General features: G+C 36.5%; 1 protein-coding gene across 9 annotated transcripts in view; it reads left to right on the forward strand.

Moving 5' to 3' along the window:
- The window catches only part of HNRNPC (heterogeneous nuclear ribonucleoprotein C), a 45,437-nt gene that overhangs the window by 13,377 nt on the left and 17,213 nt on the right, over window positions 1–14,847 (forward strand). For 7 of the 9 annotated variants that reach the window (XM_065941773.1, XM_065941772.1, XM_065941774.1 and 4 more), the window contains 3 exons: window positions 11,033–11,310; window positions 13,543–13,657; window positions 14,453–14,500. In XM_065941773.1, the coding sequence (XP_065797845.1) occupies window positions 11,070–11,310; window positions 13,543–13,657; window positions 14,453–14,500 (404 nt within the window). In that variant the 5' untranslated portion in view covers window positions 11,033–11,069. The remainder of the gene's footprint in view (window positions 1–11,032; window positions 11,311–13,542; window positions 13,658–14,452; window positions 14,501–14,847) is intronic. The other 2 variants (XM_065941778.1, XM_065941780.1) reach the window with 1 other exon arrangement.

A 14,847-nucleotide genomic window follows, 5' to 3' on the forward strand; every position in this document is an offset into this window, starting at 1 on the left:
ATTTCCATCAGGCAATCTGAATAAAATGGCTGAGCCACTTAAGCTAGTAATCAGATAATACATGCCATCCTGAAATGTGTGTATTTTGAATTATCTGAGCTCTTAGGCAAATCATATATCTTATATAGTGTGACCAATGTGCAATTATTTCTTTGTGATAAATGATAACTGAAACATTTGAAAAACAACGTTGCAGGTCAAGGTGGCTCTTAAGTTATGGCCATTTTTTCCTTTGCCCAGCCTTTGACACATAACAAAACAGAATAATGAATTTCTTTCACCTAGATTGCTATGTTTGCTTTTTCTCAAATGTTTTTTGCTGAAAACAGTCAAGATTTATTGACCTTACTAAAGTAATTCTTAACTCTTTTGCTATGAAACGCATTCTCTTACATATTCCTAATGCTTATAGCTTCAGGAATGTTTTTTCAAAAGGTTTAAAATATTCTGAGGAAACATGTTGATGGGGAGTTTTCCTTTGTAGAAGTTGTTCTAGTTAAGAATATGATGGGTTTAAAATTTTTTCCCCCTCCCCCTAAAGTGTGATGTAACACTCATATTGGTGACTTAACATTTAATGATGGGTGAGGAGGACACATTAGGAATATGGAATTAAAAGATAGAAACTACTAAACATAAAATATAAGCAAGGATTTACTGTTTAGTAAATACAGGTGGCATTGTTGGTGAAGAACTTGCCTGTCAATGCAGGTTAGATGTAAGAGATGCAGGTTCAATCCCTGGGTCAGGAAGATTCCCTGGAGGAGGGCATAGCAACACACTTCAGTATTCTTGCCTGGAGAATCCCATGGACAGAGGAGCCTGGCGGGCTGCATTGCATACTGTTGCATGAGTTGGACATGACTGAAGCAGCTAAGCACATATACACAGGGAATTACACCCAGCGTTTGGGTGTGTTGGGGCTGTCAACAGACATAGAATGAGAAACGCCAAATTACGGAATGCAACATCTAGTCAAAGTTTTGCTGTCCTAAAGATGCCCATTTCCTTGATTTTACATAGTTCTGAATTGCATTAAGGAGAGGAGGCACTCAACTTTTCTAACTTCTGTTAAATTTATAGAAAAGCATTGATGACTACACCAAGCCATATAATTAAATTCCAGGGTAGCATGAAGCTATCTTTACAGAACAAAAAAATTAGGAAACTTACAGTATTAAAGAAAGATTGGGAGAAAAGAGTTTTCTAAAACCTCAGGATCTTACCACATCCTGGGATGTCTAACACTTTAGTGAGTAATCTTCTAGATAATTTATGTATTGTGTATGCTGCTTAACATTTTGAAAATCTCTTAGTGTCAAGTTATTTTTTTTAATTTATATATATTCTTGGCTGTGCCACCGCAGCTTGTAGGGTCTTACTTCCCCAGCCAGGGCTGAGCTTGTGCCCCCTCTAGGGGAAGTGTGGATTCTTAACCACTGGACTGACAAAATTCCCAATAAGTTATTTTTTTTAAGTTGTTACTTGTTTCCAGTTAGACTGATGTACTGAAATTCATTTAGTCTCATATTATGTGTTTATTTTCCAATTTTTCACTGTAATATGTCCACATCCTTGATTCCTTCAGATAAGTTCTCAGAGGTAAGATTATTGAGTCACAGAATATGCGTGAGGTTTTTTTTTTTTTTAAAGAACGTGTACAATTTTAAGGCTTTGATAAAAAGTCCACTTCTGAATATACCGTTCCCTGTTCATATTTTCAGAAATAATGTGTGAAAATTTCAATTTAAAATATTTTTACTTGTTTGGTAGGTATAGTGTTTGGTTTAATTTTTAATCATCTTTTGTGTCCTTGTGTCTATGTCCCATTTTTATTGGTGTGTACCAATAATAGAAAATGATGTAGTAGTAGGAGCAGCTGCAGTGGCTACACTTCCAGGCACCACGTTCAATGTTCTCTGTATCTTCACTTACACCTCATACCTATCCTATGAGAAAAGCGCTTTCAACGATACTCATTTTATGATTGAAGAGTCTGGTGTTTGAAGGGATTGGTTTTCCAGAGGGAAGTCCACACCACTTATGTGGTTAAGTTTGAAATTGGAATGTGTTTATTTTTTAATGTACAATATTAAATGTTGTGGACAAATACATATTGCACACATTGATCAGTTTTTTGCTTTTTAATTATGGTATATTTTTAGTATGGGGATTCTCTTTTTGTATTTTCTATTCAGGAAGTTCTCATGTCAAAGTTAGTACTTTAAATGTAGTTCAGTCACGATGGGCATGGCATGACTGTGGGGATAGATATCTTTGTATCTACCTTTTCAGTTAAGATATTTTTTGAAATAGGCTAGTCTAAACTTTCATAGTTAACTAACTTGGGTCTTATTCAGAAATAAACCTGGTTAGAGCTTTTCTGTATACAGAACATTCGCAGAAAGGTTTTTCAGTTGAGATTGATCTTATTATCATTTCAAAACTAAAATACAGCATAAAAAAATCTTTTGAAAGAAAATTGTGTTAATCTTCATCGCTAAGTTGCTAAGTCATGTCTGACTCTGCAACCCCATGGACTGCAGCACACCAGGCTTCCATGTCCTTCACTCTCTTCCACAGTTTGCTCAGACTCGTGTTCATTGAGTAGGTGATGCCACCTAGCCATCTCATCCTCTGTTATCTGTTCTCCTCCTGGCCTCAATCTTTCCACCATCACGGTCTTTTCCAGTGAGTCAGCTCTTCTTATCAGGTAGCCAGAGTAGTGGAACTTCAGCATCAGCCCTTCCAGTGAATATTCAGGGTTGATTTCCTTTAGGATTGACTGGTTTGATCTCCTTGCACTCCATGGGACTCTCAAGAGTCTTCTCCAACACCACAGTTCAAAAGCATCAATTTTTTCAGCGCTCAGCCACCTTTATGGTCCAGTTCTCACATCCATACATGACTATTGAAAAAACCATAGCTTTGATTATATGAATCTTTGTCGGCAAAGTGATGTCTCTGCTTTTTAATACGCTGTCTAGGTTTGTCATAGCCTTTCTTCCAAGGAGCAAGCGTCTTTAATTTTGTGGCTGCAGTCACCATCCACAGTGATTTTGGAGCTCCAGAAAGTAAAATCTGTCACTGTTTCCACTTTTTCCTCTTCTATTTGCCTTGAAGTGATGGGACTAGATGCCATGATCTTCACTTTTTGAATGTTGAGTTTTAAGCCAGCTTTTTCACTGTCCTCCTTCACCCTCATCAAGAGACTGTTTAGTTTCTCTTCACTTTCTGCCACTAGGGTAGTATCATCTGCATATCTGAAGTTGTTGATAATTTACCTGGCAATCTTGATTCCAGCTTGTGATGTTCAGCATTTCTCATAATGTACTCTGCCTGGAAGTTAAATAAGCAGGGTGACAGCATACAGCCTTGACATACTCCTTTCCCAATTTTGAATCAGTTTGTTGTTGCCCACTTCTAACTGCTGCTGCTTGACCTACATATGGGTTTCTCAGGAGATATAGGTCAGGTGATCTGGTATTCCCATCTCTTTAAGAATTTTCCAGTTGGTTGTGATTCACACAGTAGCTCAGCTGGTAAAGAATCTGCCTACAGTGCAGGAGACCACAGTTCAGTTCCTGGGTCGGGAAGATCCTCTGGAGAAGGGATAAGCTACCCACCCACTCCAGTATTCTTGGGTTTCCCTGGTGGCTCAAATGGTAGAGAACCTACCTGCAATGCAGGAGGCCTGGGTTGGGAAGATCCCCTGGAGAGGAAACAGCTACCCAATCCAGTATTCTGGCTTGGAGAATTTCATGGACAGAGGAGCCTGATGGGCTACAGTCCATGGGGTTGCAGAGTTGGACGCGGCTGAGCAACTTTGATTTTCACACAAAGACTTAACATAGTTTAGCTTTAGTGTGTTAATCTTACTAAACTTTAAAATGACAATATGTTGAAAAAATGTGGAGAATATATACTTGGGAGAGATTGTTAAAACTTCACACAACAAAATCAAAGTTTGAAATTTTCTTCAGGTTGGAACCAAGGACTGTGAATTAGATATAAGAGGATTAAATAGTATTTGAAATGCAGAGCCTTGCACTTAACAGTGAATTCTACAGATACTGACAGTGCTAAAGATAGCAGACATGATAGCATCTGGGTAGCATCTAGAATGTAGTTCAGAGCCTGTTAAGTTTTAGAATTGAATATCTTTTTCAGGTCCCTTGACTTCAGTGGCAATTCAAGAAGTTTGATGATTAATCATCCTCTGAAGAATTTGGGACATTGATCTATGTGATTTAATTTTTTTGTCATTGAGGTCTGTTGCACTATACTTGGACAGGAATAGTCCTTTTTTATTATTATGAAATACTTATTAAAACTTGGAAACATGTAGAGAAAGAAAATATTTACCTACTCGGAGATAACCATTACCAATATTTTGATGTTTTGATCCATTTTCCTGTCTCATTAGCTATAGGTGTATCTAACCTCTCTATGTTTTATATTCTTTTAACATCTTTACCAGTATGTAAACTTTGTACAATATGTTTTTGTTAAAAGGCTAATCTTTTTTTACTTTTTGTCCAGGAATTTACAAAACATCTTTTGTTTCTCTTTCCATTCCAAAATAGGATTACCTGAAATTTATTTAACGTCATCAGTTGCTTAATTAGTACAGATTTATTGACCTCCCCATTGCTTAGCACTTAGATTTAACTTAGATTTTTCTGTTCTTTTTTTAAAGAGCTTTTTTAAAAATTAGTTTTTGCTCTAATAGCTTTACAAAGGATTTTCAAATGAGTTTACAGAAATGTATACTAGTTTTACATAGTTACAGCAGTATAAGTGCCAGTTTCCTCCTCTACCCCGCTGGATGACCATTCTGCATATCTGACAAGAAAATGATTTTTTTGGGAACTTGCTCAAGAGTGTGATGTGGTATATATTTCTTTTCCATTTGCTGTAATAGGTTCTTAAAAAAAAGAAAAAACTTGAACAGATAATGTGTACTTTTATAAAATAAGCCATTCTTGTCTCAGCCTTCCTGTTCTTGTTCTGGTAACAACTATCTACATGTACCATGTTTGATCTGTGTTTTTTCCCCTCCTGAGTGATACTAAAGTTACAGGCGTGATACTTCAGATGGGAACTGCAACATGGCAAACATTAATTCAGTATTATCTCTTACACAATCTACATTAAATTTCTCTTGTTTTCACAGAAAAGATCTCTTTCACATGGTGTTGCTTTCTTAATCTAGAAATGTCTTCCTACTCTTGAGTCCTTACAAGTTGTATTGTATAAAGTCCCCACAGACTTGAAATCTGATTGTTTCCCTACAGTAGCGATTCAAGCCAAATATTTTACTAAGAATATTGCTTAGGTGACATATGTTTATTTCGTCAAATCAGGAAGCATATAATGTTAGATCACTTCATATAAGTGGTGACTCATATTTCTATAGTAGTAGAGGTAATTTTTTTTTAGTTAATAGTCATACTTGGAATCCATGTAAAGCCTGTTTTTCTTTTGACAAGCTTTTCACGCAGGGCTTTTGGCATATATTGATAGTTGTCTTAATCAGTTCTTACATGGGTGTAATCGTCACTGATTTAACAGGTTGTAGTCTGAGTCTTTTTCAATATACTTTTCTTAAAACACTTCTTCATGTTAATGGTTTATTATTTTATTCCCCTTTTTTGTTGCTCATAACTTTTGGGGGGACCATTTTGTCTTACTGTTTTGATAATTATACTTCTGGTATGTAGAGTGAGATTGCTCCCCGATATTTGTTTAGATGGCTGTGGGGTACCATTTTTACTTTTAATCTATTTTTGTTTTTCAGTGTTAATATTTTTATAATTGGTTCTGCAAGTATAGTTGATTTATTACAGTGTTGTATTAGTTTCAGGTGTACAATGAAGTGATTCTTAAAATGGTCAATTTGGTATTCTTGTGGTCTGAAAATACCAGCATGTGCTGTTTTTTCATGTTAGTAGTCTTTACATGATAGTCTTTACCTTGGGACTATGTCTGTGTTTTGATAAATAATTAGCTTTGGGAATGAGCAAATTACAGTCCCTTGGTATCCTAGGAAGACTGATCGTAGGACCCTGGCAGATAACCAGGCTCTGGGATGCTCAAGTCCATTGTATAAAATGGTGTAGTATTTGCATATAATCTATACACATCCTCTCATATACTTTAAATTGTTTCTAGATTACTTATAATGCCAAATATTATAATTATTTATATTAATAATACCTTAATGTAGCATAAATAGTTGTAAAGAAGATACAATGTAAAAAAATTTGTATGTTAATGCATATATGTGGAATCTAGAAAAATAGTATAAATGATCTTATCTTCAAAGAGGAAATGGAGACACACAGAGAACAAACATGGATACTGTGGGGGAAGGGCGGGTGACTTGGTAGATTGGGATTAACATATATACACTACTATGTATAAAATAGATAACTAATGAGAACTTACTGTGTAGCACAGGAAACCCTACTTGGTGCTCTGTGGTGACCTAAATGGGAAAGAAATCCAGAAAAGGGGCTTTTTGTACACGTTATAGATGATTGACTTTGCTGCACAGCAGTGTAAAGCAACTATATTTCAAAAAAAGGAAAATCAGTATGTGTAAGAAGCACCAAATACAGTGCTTAGTGGGGTATTGTACATTACAGTTAATGCATTTAAAGACGGTGGCTGACTGGCTGCTTGTATGAACAAAGCAGTACCTGCTCTGTGCCAATTCATATATTCTACTGTTGAAAATGTTCTGAAAAGAAAACATAGCTGAGTTTAAAAAGTAAATATAGTGTAAATGTTATATAAATGGTGTGCAGCAAATTCAGGTTTGGGGTTTTGGAACTTTATATAGTAAATTTCCTCTGATAGTATTTTTTGATCCATGATTGTTTAGATCTACAGATGTAGACTCTGCAGATAGGGAGGGCCAACTGTACGATGGCCAACTTTTTGCAGACATGGACAGTTTGTTGTTGCCCACCAAAGGAGGCCAGAGGGAAATAGTTGATGAATGCAATGAAGACACATAGGAAGCAGAGAATATGATGGTGGGGAAGAATAACAGGAAAGTAGTGTAAAAGGAACTTAAAGGGGCAAAATAGGAGCTTAAGTGTGTTAAAGGAAAGCAGTTTAGATCAGGTGATGTTGCCCTGAGTAGGCAGAGAAATTTATAGTATCTAAGAGGTACTGAGAAACTCTTGATAAGAAATTGTGAAAGACAGTGTGAGATAGGAAGTCTTTGGATTCAAGAAGATGGCTATCATTTAAAAAATTTGTCAACTCATTGCTGCCATCTAGTGACACTTTGTCTTTAAACTGCTTCAGAGAAAGGAAGTGGCATATTAGGCCTATGGGAGTTATACACCATAACTCAAACTTCAAGATAAACAGTTGAAAACAAATAAAATTGACAGGTTAGCTTGTATTCCAACTCCATTCCAAATCTACGTGGTGTAGATTTCATGATTTTTGGTTTAGGATATGACTGATGTGGTAGAATTGGTAATAGAAACACATTTCTGTATCCATGAATCTTGAGCAGTTCTTGTCCTTCATACAGCCACTCATTGCTTTTATTGCTTCAACATAAAACATAATCAAATGGACAGATACATCCTTTGGTGTAATAAGTAACTCACCATTGTTGGTTTTGACTTTTACTCACCAATCTTAGTAATTTTTTGATGATAAAAAATTGTGAAAATAACCTAGGATGAAAAGATAGAAGCACACACATGAGTATGCTTCCATTAAATAGAGGTTTGAGTTCTACCACCCTGTAACCTCTAGGGAAGTACTCAATCTTTTTCCATTTGTACTGTTATGGAATTCTGCTTTTCTGGAAACCATTTGATATCTGCTACTGAGTTAAACAGTTCACAGAGTAACCAGGGAGTCAGTCATTTCAGAAATATTTCCCTCTGTGGTTTTAATCTTTGAAACTAGTTTTAGGGAAGAAATTGATTATGTGTGTTTTTTATTCTGTGTTCTTTTTTTACTTACTGTTTTTAAAAAGCTAGGGGAAATTGACTTGTCTTATAAGAGTGACTCCAAAGTGTAAACTTCTGTGGCTGGTGAGGCACCCTCAAATACACTCATTTAGATCTATTTCATTTCTATTTGTCTTTAAAACCAGAAAACCCCATCTTAATGAATTATTATAAAGCCAAAACCCTGTAATGTCTACTCAGGTTGAGAGAACAGAGCTTTGCCAGCAAGGTGTATAGTTTGGAATGATTCTGTGGCAGTCCAGAAGTAAATGGAGTATATTTAAGGAAAGAAAATGTGATTAAGTGATTTTATACCCAGCGAAACTGACAGATACAGAGGACACAGGCAAACTAAGTTGCAGGAACTGATAAAACTATTTTCAAGCTCTTTGTAAGTAATAATACTAAGGATAAGCTTGAGTTACTATAGAGAGATCTGGTAGAATTTTAGCATTAATAACATTACAAAAAGATAATACTGCTTGAATATAACCTTGCAGAAGTGTCACACGTGAGTCTGATCAAGCCTTTGGTCACAGCTTCCAATTTCTGAAAATACAAAGGACAGAAGAATATGTGGAATTATGCTGAGGGTATGAAATTTTGAAAAACTGCAGGACAAATAAATGCTCAAGATTAACATAAGATAAATGTTAAGTTAAAGGGGAACTTATCTAAAAAGAGCAGTAAAAGACATCAAATTTGTATCAGTGGGTAAGACTATACTACCCAGGGGTACACTTTAGGTAGTAGAATTATTTTAAAAGGAAGAAAGTGATTTTACTGTGAAGTTACTTTTAGGAGGAGAAAAGAGATTGAGAACGGAATGCACATGGGGCTTCTGAGTGTTGAGATTCTTTAGAGACTTTAGCTGCTTTAGCACCTACGGACAGTTTTAGTGCAGTACCTTGTACCCGCCCACTATTGACTCAGGCAAGACGCTTCGTGTTGAAACTGCTTTTCCTAACATTTGTTCTTTTTCTTTCCAGTAAATACTACCTGGATATTTGATGTTCTTCAGCTTTTTGGCTTTTTTAGGCTCCTAGTTGCTGCTTTTGCTTCTCCCACAGTGATATATAACATGCTTTTTAGCTTCTGACTTGCCCTTACCAGTGTGCATTATGGAGTTTTGTTTGGGATGCACTGACATAAAGTTGTATTCTGTATGTTGTCCATAGGTTTTTGCGTTACCCACAGTTAATTTCTTAAACTCAAAGAGAGGGACTTACCTGGTGGTCCTGCAGTTGAGAATCTGCCTTCCAGGGCAGGGGCCCGAGTTTGCTCCCTGGTCTGGGCACTGGACCCCACATGCTGCAACTAAGATTTTGCAGACCACAACTAGAGATCCTATATGCTGGGGCAGAGATAGAAGATCCTGCCTACCACAAATAAATAAATACTAAGAAGAAACTCAGGGAACTTTTACCTGTATTTACCATATATATATATACACACATAGTTTGTGAAAAAAACATTTGCTGAAAACTGGCTTATGTCTCCACATAAAAGAATAGCAAACCTTAAGAGCCACACAGAACTGTTATTATTTGAAACCAGTTAGGCCTTGTTAGTAGGCTTCTGTTTTGATTCCTCTTGGAGTTCTAAGCCTTTTTGGTGCTCCTGCTTAAGTTGAAAAGCTGTTAGTGAGTCTGAGTAGCCACTATTAGGTTAATTTTTACTGCTTAGTGTCAAAAAAAATTGTAAAGATACAATTTAGAAACTCAAAGGCAGGCTGTTTCCTGAATTTCAGAAGGATCAGAGCTTTAAAGCTTTAGACTCTGTTTGTGTATGAAAAGACAAGGTATTTAAAGGGTCAGAATGGTAGTGGTCATGTGTAAATGTTACACCATCTGGTTTTTTTTAAATGTATATAAGACCTTTACATAATCCACAAGAACTAGTTTGTCATTATCTTCTTGAGGATTGGAAAGTGAAGAAATACTAGACACTGCTATTCAGTACCTTTCAAGGGGTTAAATGGGAAATAATCTTAAGAATGTTACTCTATATCTAGGGTGGATCCATCTTAAGCCCGGTTTAACTTTGGTGGTTGGAATGGGAAGGAGCAGTAGACAAAAAGCTGATAGAAAAGCTAAAGAATATCAAAACATCTTGTGCCTTAAGACCTAAAATGATTTCATGAATCTCCACATAGTTACAGATTATGCCTCTGTAACATATATAAAGATAATTTTTGTTTTGAAATGGTCTGAGGAAAGTTGGTTTTCTTACTGCTTCTTGTTCTTTTTTGATTAAGGCAGTGTTCTACCTTCTAGTTTTATCATCATCACCATCCACATTATTAAATGTCCTAGCTATATTTTGTATTGTTTTCACATAAAGAATCATTAACATTCTATAAAAAAATGGTATTGATATTTAAGGTATCTATTGGATGCTATAAATCAGTCAAAGTATCTGGAAATAGATTATTTCCAGAGTGAATGAGTTGGTTCTATTTGTTGCCTTCATATAATAAAGTTAATTAAACTTGATGGGCAGAGTGTCACTTGTCCACATTCATCTAGCTAAAGAATAGTTTGTGGGCAGAAACTGGAGTTCTTTATATCTATGTGGCAATGAGTGAGACTCGGTAAAAGCAACATGAAAAAAGGTGGAGTTATTGATAGATGGCAAGGGATGGTTCAATTAACATGACTGGGACAGTGAAAAACAGAAATTTATGGTAGAGAGATTGGTGGGGTTTTGATTTGCTTTAGGATTTTTAAACAGAGTGAAGTTACTTGGGATTAATAATTTCCAAGAGGATTGTGTTGCCAGTATTATGTGAAGAGGATTTTCCCCCCCTTGAAGTGATGGTCTAGCAGGAGTATATTACAGAAAAGGAGGTTGAATTTCTATAAGGATATATATTCATGGGCTCAAGTCTCTGAATACGAATAAACTTGCTGCTGTGAGATCCATTTTGTTTAAGTTGACTGATAATTGTAGGTAGAATGGTTCAAAATAAGAGTAGAACAGGTTTTTATCAAGGATTATTTTGTTTTTAGCATCCTTTCACCTGAGTGCATTTTTTCCCCTCTCAGTTTTTCAGCTTTGTGAGGCACCGTATCATCAAAGACAATGGCCAGCAATGTTACCAACAAGACGGATCCTCGCTCCATGAACTCTCGTGTATTCATTGGGAATCTCAATACCCTTGTGGTCAAGAAATCTGACGTGGAGGCAATCTTCTCAAAATACGGCAAAATCGTGGGTTGCTCTGTTCATAAGGGCTTTGCCTTCGTTCAGTATGTTAATGAGAGAAATGCCCGGGCTGCTGTGGCAGGAGAGGATGGCAGAATGATTGCTGGCCAGGTTTTAGGTAAGATCTGGGTTGAATTAATTTTTCATTGGTTATGTAATTCAGATCTGGGAGTTATTCTCTTCATGTTTTCTTTTTCTTTCCCTCCCTCTCCATAAAGCTGTCAGTCAGAGAGGTGTTCTGGATGTTATGTCTGACATCAACCTAATAAAAAATAAAAATATTAGGTTTATAGGTCTAAAGAGAGTTTTACTTATTAGGCCATTTGGTGTAGTAGAGACTGGATAACCCTTAGCTGGCAGTCTTGAGTAAAGTAGGAGAGAGAGGGACAATATTTCATAAGGTACTTTTGCTGCCTAAAATGGCTGTGTCATTTTGAACACAGTCGACTGGGTGAAGAAACAGAGCTTAGTCATGTGCTCTAGAGTCAGATGTATGTTAGGGCCTCACAGCTATGTGTTGGGCAGCCTACATAGCTTTTCCTTGTTAAAATAATTGTGTGTGCGCGCATGCACTACCTTGGTTTATTAACTATTCTTATGAAGGTAATACTACTATGTGGTTGTCAAGAGAATTTAGATAACTTGGGAGGATTAATTGAGGTGATTCATAGGTTGTTCCTCAGTAGGGTTCGCCTCTGATGTAGCATGTTCAGATTTTTGAGAAATGAGATCTGAGCTCTATTCAGAAAATTTATATTCTAAACTTTAGATCTCATTACATACATTTCAATCATATGTTTGCAAATTATTGTTTGAAACTCGAGATATCTTTGGCCAGTGGATCAGTCACCTTTAAGTTGGTTCCTGTGTCCTTGAGACCTTACTCTTGTGATACTACATTTCTTCCTTGCTTGCTGCACCACAGGATATTCTGGGTCATCTGGGTATCTTATAAGAGTGTTGGCTCCTTTTAATGGGAGCTATTTAGAAACCCACTCCCTGTTGTATACCAGGAGTGTTTACTGAATTTTAATTGCATCTTGTTAGTTTCAGTGGGCAGAATAGGGGACACTTAGGTCTTTAAGAAAACAAAACGTCAGATTTTTGTGTGCACATTGTGCCACAGCCTCAAACAACCATATCACTGTTTTTACCAAAAGTATTTTATTTTGGATATTGACTTAATACATTTTTCCCTTGATGGAATAATACATGTTTGAACTGCATGGATTCACTTCTACGTGGATTTTTTTTTAATATGTATTACAGTACTACAAGAGCATTGGTAGAATCCCAGTGCAAAACCACAGATGATTTTTTTTTTAGTGTGTATTACAGTACTACAAGAGCATTGGTAGAATCCCAGTGCAAAACCAGCTGTTAATTTGTATGCAGACTTTCCACTCCACAGAGGGTCAGGGCCCCAGTCCCCACGTTGTTCAAGTGTCAACTGTTCTGTAGTTTATTGTGAAATAATTCTTATATGAGGTTGTAAAATCAGTTGGATACATAGTGTAGTTAATCCTGTTACTACATTTTTTTAAGCTTCTTTTAAAAAGTGTACCTTCAGTTTTATAAAATCTTATGATTCCAAAGTCAAAACTGTAAAAGCAGGGTTGTTATAAACATTAATTATAAAAATAGAAATGAGTTTAGTGAACTAAGAACTCTGAAGATTATTCGTAAATGTAATGGTGTTTAGCAGATAAGGCAATGTACTTAAAAGTCTTTTTCTACTGGTCACTTGATGAATTGAGTTTTGGAGAGCTGGCTAGTTTTTATTTAATTGTTTTTTGAGAAATTGTCTCATCTGTTAGAATATTTGGGAGAACATGAATTCTTTGATAGGTAGTGGGTGGCATGGTGAGCAACTTGGCACTCTGGCATAGGTGTTTTAAAAATTATGTTGTATATGGAAACTAGAATTGTTTTCCTTTAATTCTTTCCCTTTTCTTGGAGTGTGTGCATACATATGAAGATTGTTTACCTATAAGCAGTTCACTGCACAGTGTTTATTTTTTTATGCAACTTCTCAGTTTATCCTATTTGTAAGGAGAATAAAAGTCCCCAGTTTCTCATTGAGGTGTTCAAGTCGAGGGGTAAAAGGTACTAAAGACAAACTTTGTGTGTTTTGCATTTCTGTTTTGTTGGTACAGAACAGAGGACAAAGAAATGGAGGATTAAGTCCTAACCTTGTAAAAAAATCTTGAGCCTATTTTATATAACAGGGAAAGATGAGATACATCATTTGACTTTTGTTAATTATATGGCCATGTACACGTTAGAAAGGTGCAGTTTGAGACACCTCCCTCCCAACAGAGTTGTCATTAAAGTTTTTTTCCCCCCTCAGATATTAATCTGGCTGCAGAGCCAAAAGTGAACCGAGGAAAAGCAGGTGTGAAACGATCTGCAGCGGAGATGTACGGGTCAGTACCAGAACACCCTTCTCCGTCCCCTCTACTCAGGTCCGGAACTTTATTATTTATAACTGCATTGTATCCATCAGTGGGCATCTTCTCTATCTGTTTTCTGGATGTGGGGAGGGTTAACTTTAGTATGTTTTATATATGTGAAAGGACTGCTTTATTAATTTTGTGTTAATATACTTCATTTTAGCCCATTTCCCAGAGAGTTGTTGGAATTCCTGAGATTTTTTACTATTAAAGAGTAGTTTGTTATTTAAAGTTAGTGTTAGTCGCTCAGTTGTGTCTGACTCTCTTGAGACCCCATGGACTGTAGCCTGTCAGGCTCCTCTGTCCGTGGGATTTCTCAGACAAGAATACTGGAGTGTGTTGCTCTTGCCTTCTCCAGGGAATCTTCCTGACCCAGGGGTCAAACCCGGGTCTCCTGCATTGCCGGCAGAGTGCTTACCATCTGAGCCACCAAGGAAGCCCTACTAGTATAAATTAAATTCCTTCAAAAGAAGTTACTTAGCTTCTAAGAAGCTGGGGAGGGAGTAAGAAAGGGAAAGAGGATGACATAAGAATGTTTAATTTACTATTGTGTTTTTCCATATTCTTATTTTAGCTCTTATGTGTTGGCATTTTAGCAATCTTATGGCTAAATTTGCAGTTTGGCCACTGTATGTCCAATGGCCTAAAGTGGTTGGAATTTAGTGATCTGTTGCTTAATGATTGGGCATTAGTCCATGCTAATCTGTTGATCTATTTGTTGGGTTGGTTTAGGGTGGGTTTTTTTTTTTTTCCCATCTGGTGTTGTCAACAGCTCCAAATTAATCCTCTTTGGTATTTGTTTTTCAGCTCATCTTTTGACTTGGACTATGACTTTCAACGGGATTATTACGACAGGTATGTTTAAGATGTTTGCTCTTCCAATTAGAGGCTGGCTAGTGAGAATCATTTGTTTTTCTATTTTGTGGTAATAAATGTTCTATTTTGTAGTAATGAATAACAAACATGTTTTCAAATAAAGCCCCCTCTTTCTGTCAGAACATAATGAAAAAAAGTGTGTGTGTTGCTCAGTTGTGTTTGACTTTTTGCAACTCCATGGACTGTAGCCATCCAGGTTCCTCTGTCCATGGAATTCTCCAGTTAAGAATACTGACGAATGGAATGGGTTGCCATTCCCTTCTCTAGGGGATCTTCCTGATCCAGGGATCTAACCCAGGTCTTTGGCATTGCAGGCAAATTCTTTA

This window comes from Muntiacus reevesi, chromosome 7 (genome assembly GCF_963930625.1).
Source record: "Muntiacus reevesi chromosome 7, mMunRee1.1, whole genome shotgun sequence".
Classification (NCBI taxonomy): domain Eukaryota; kingdom Metazoa; phylum Chordata; class Mammalia; order Artiodactyla; family Cervidae; genus Muntiacus; species Muntiacus reevesi.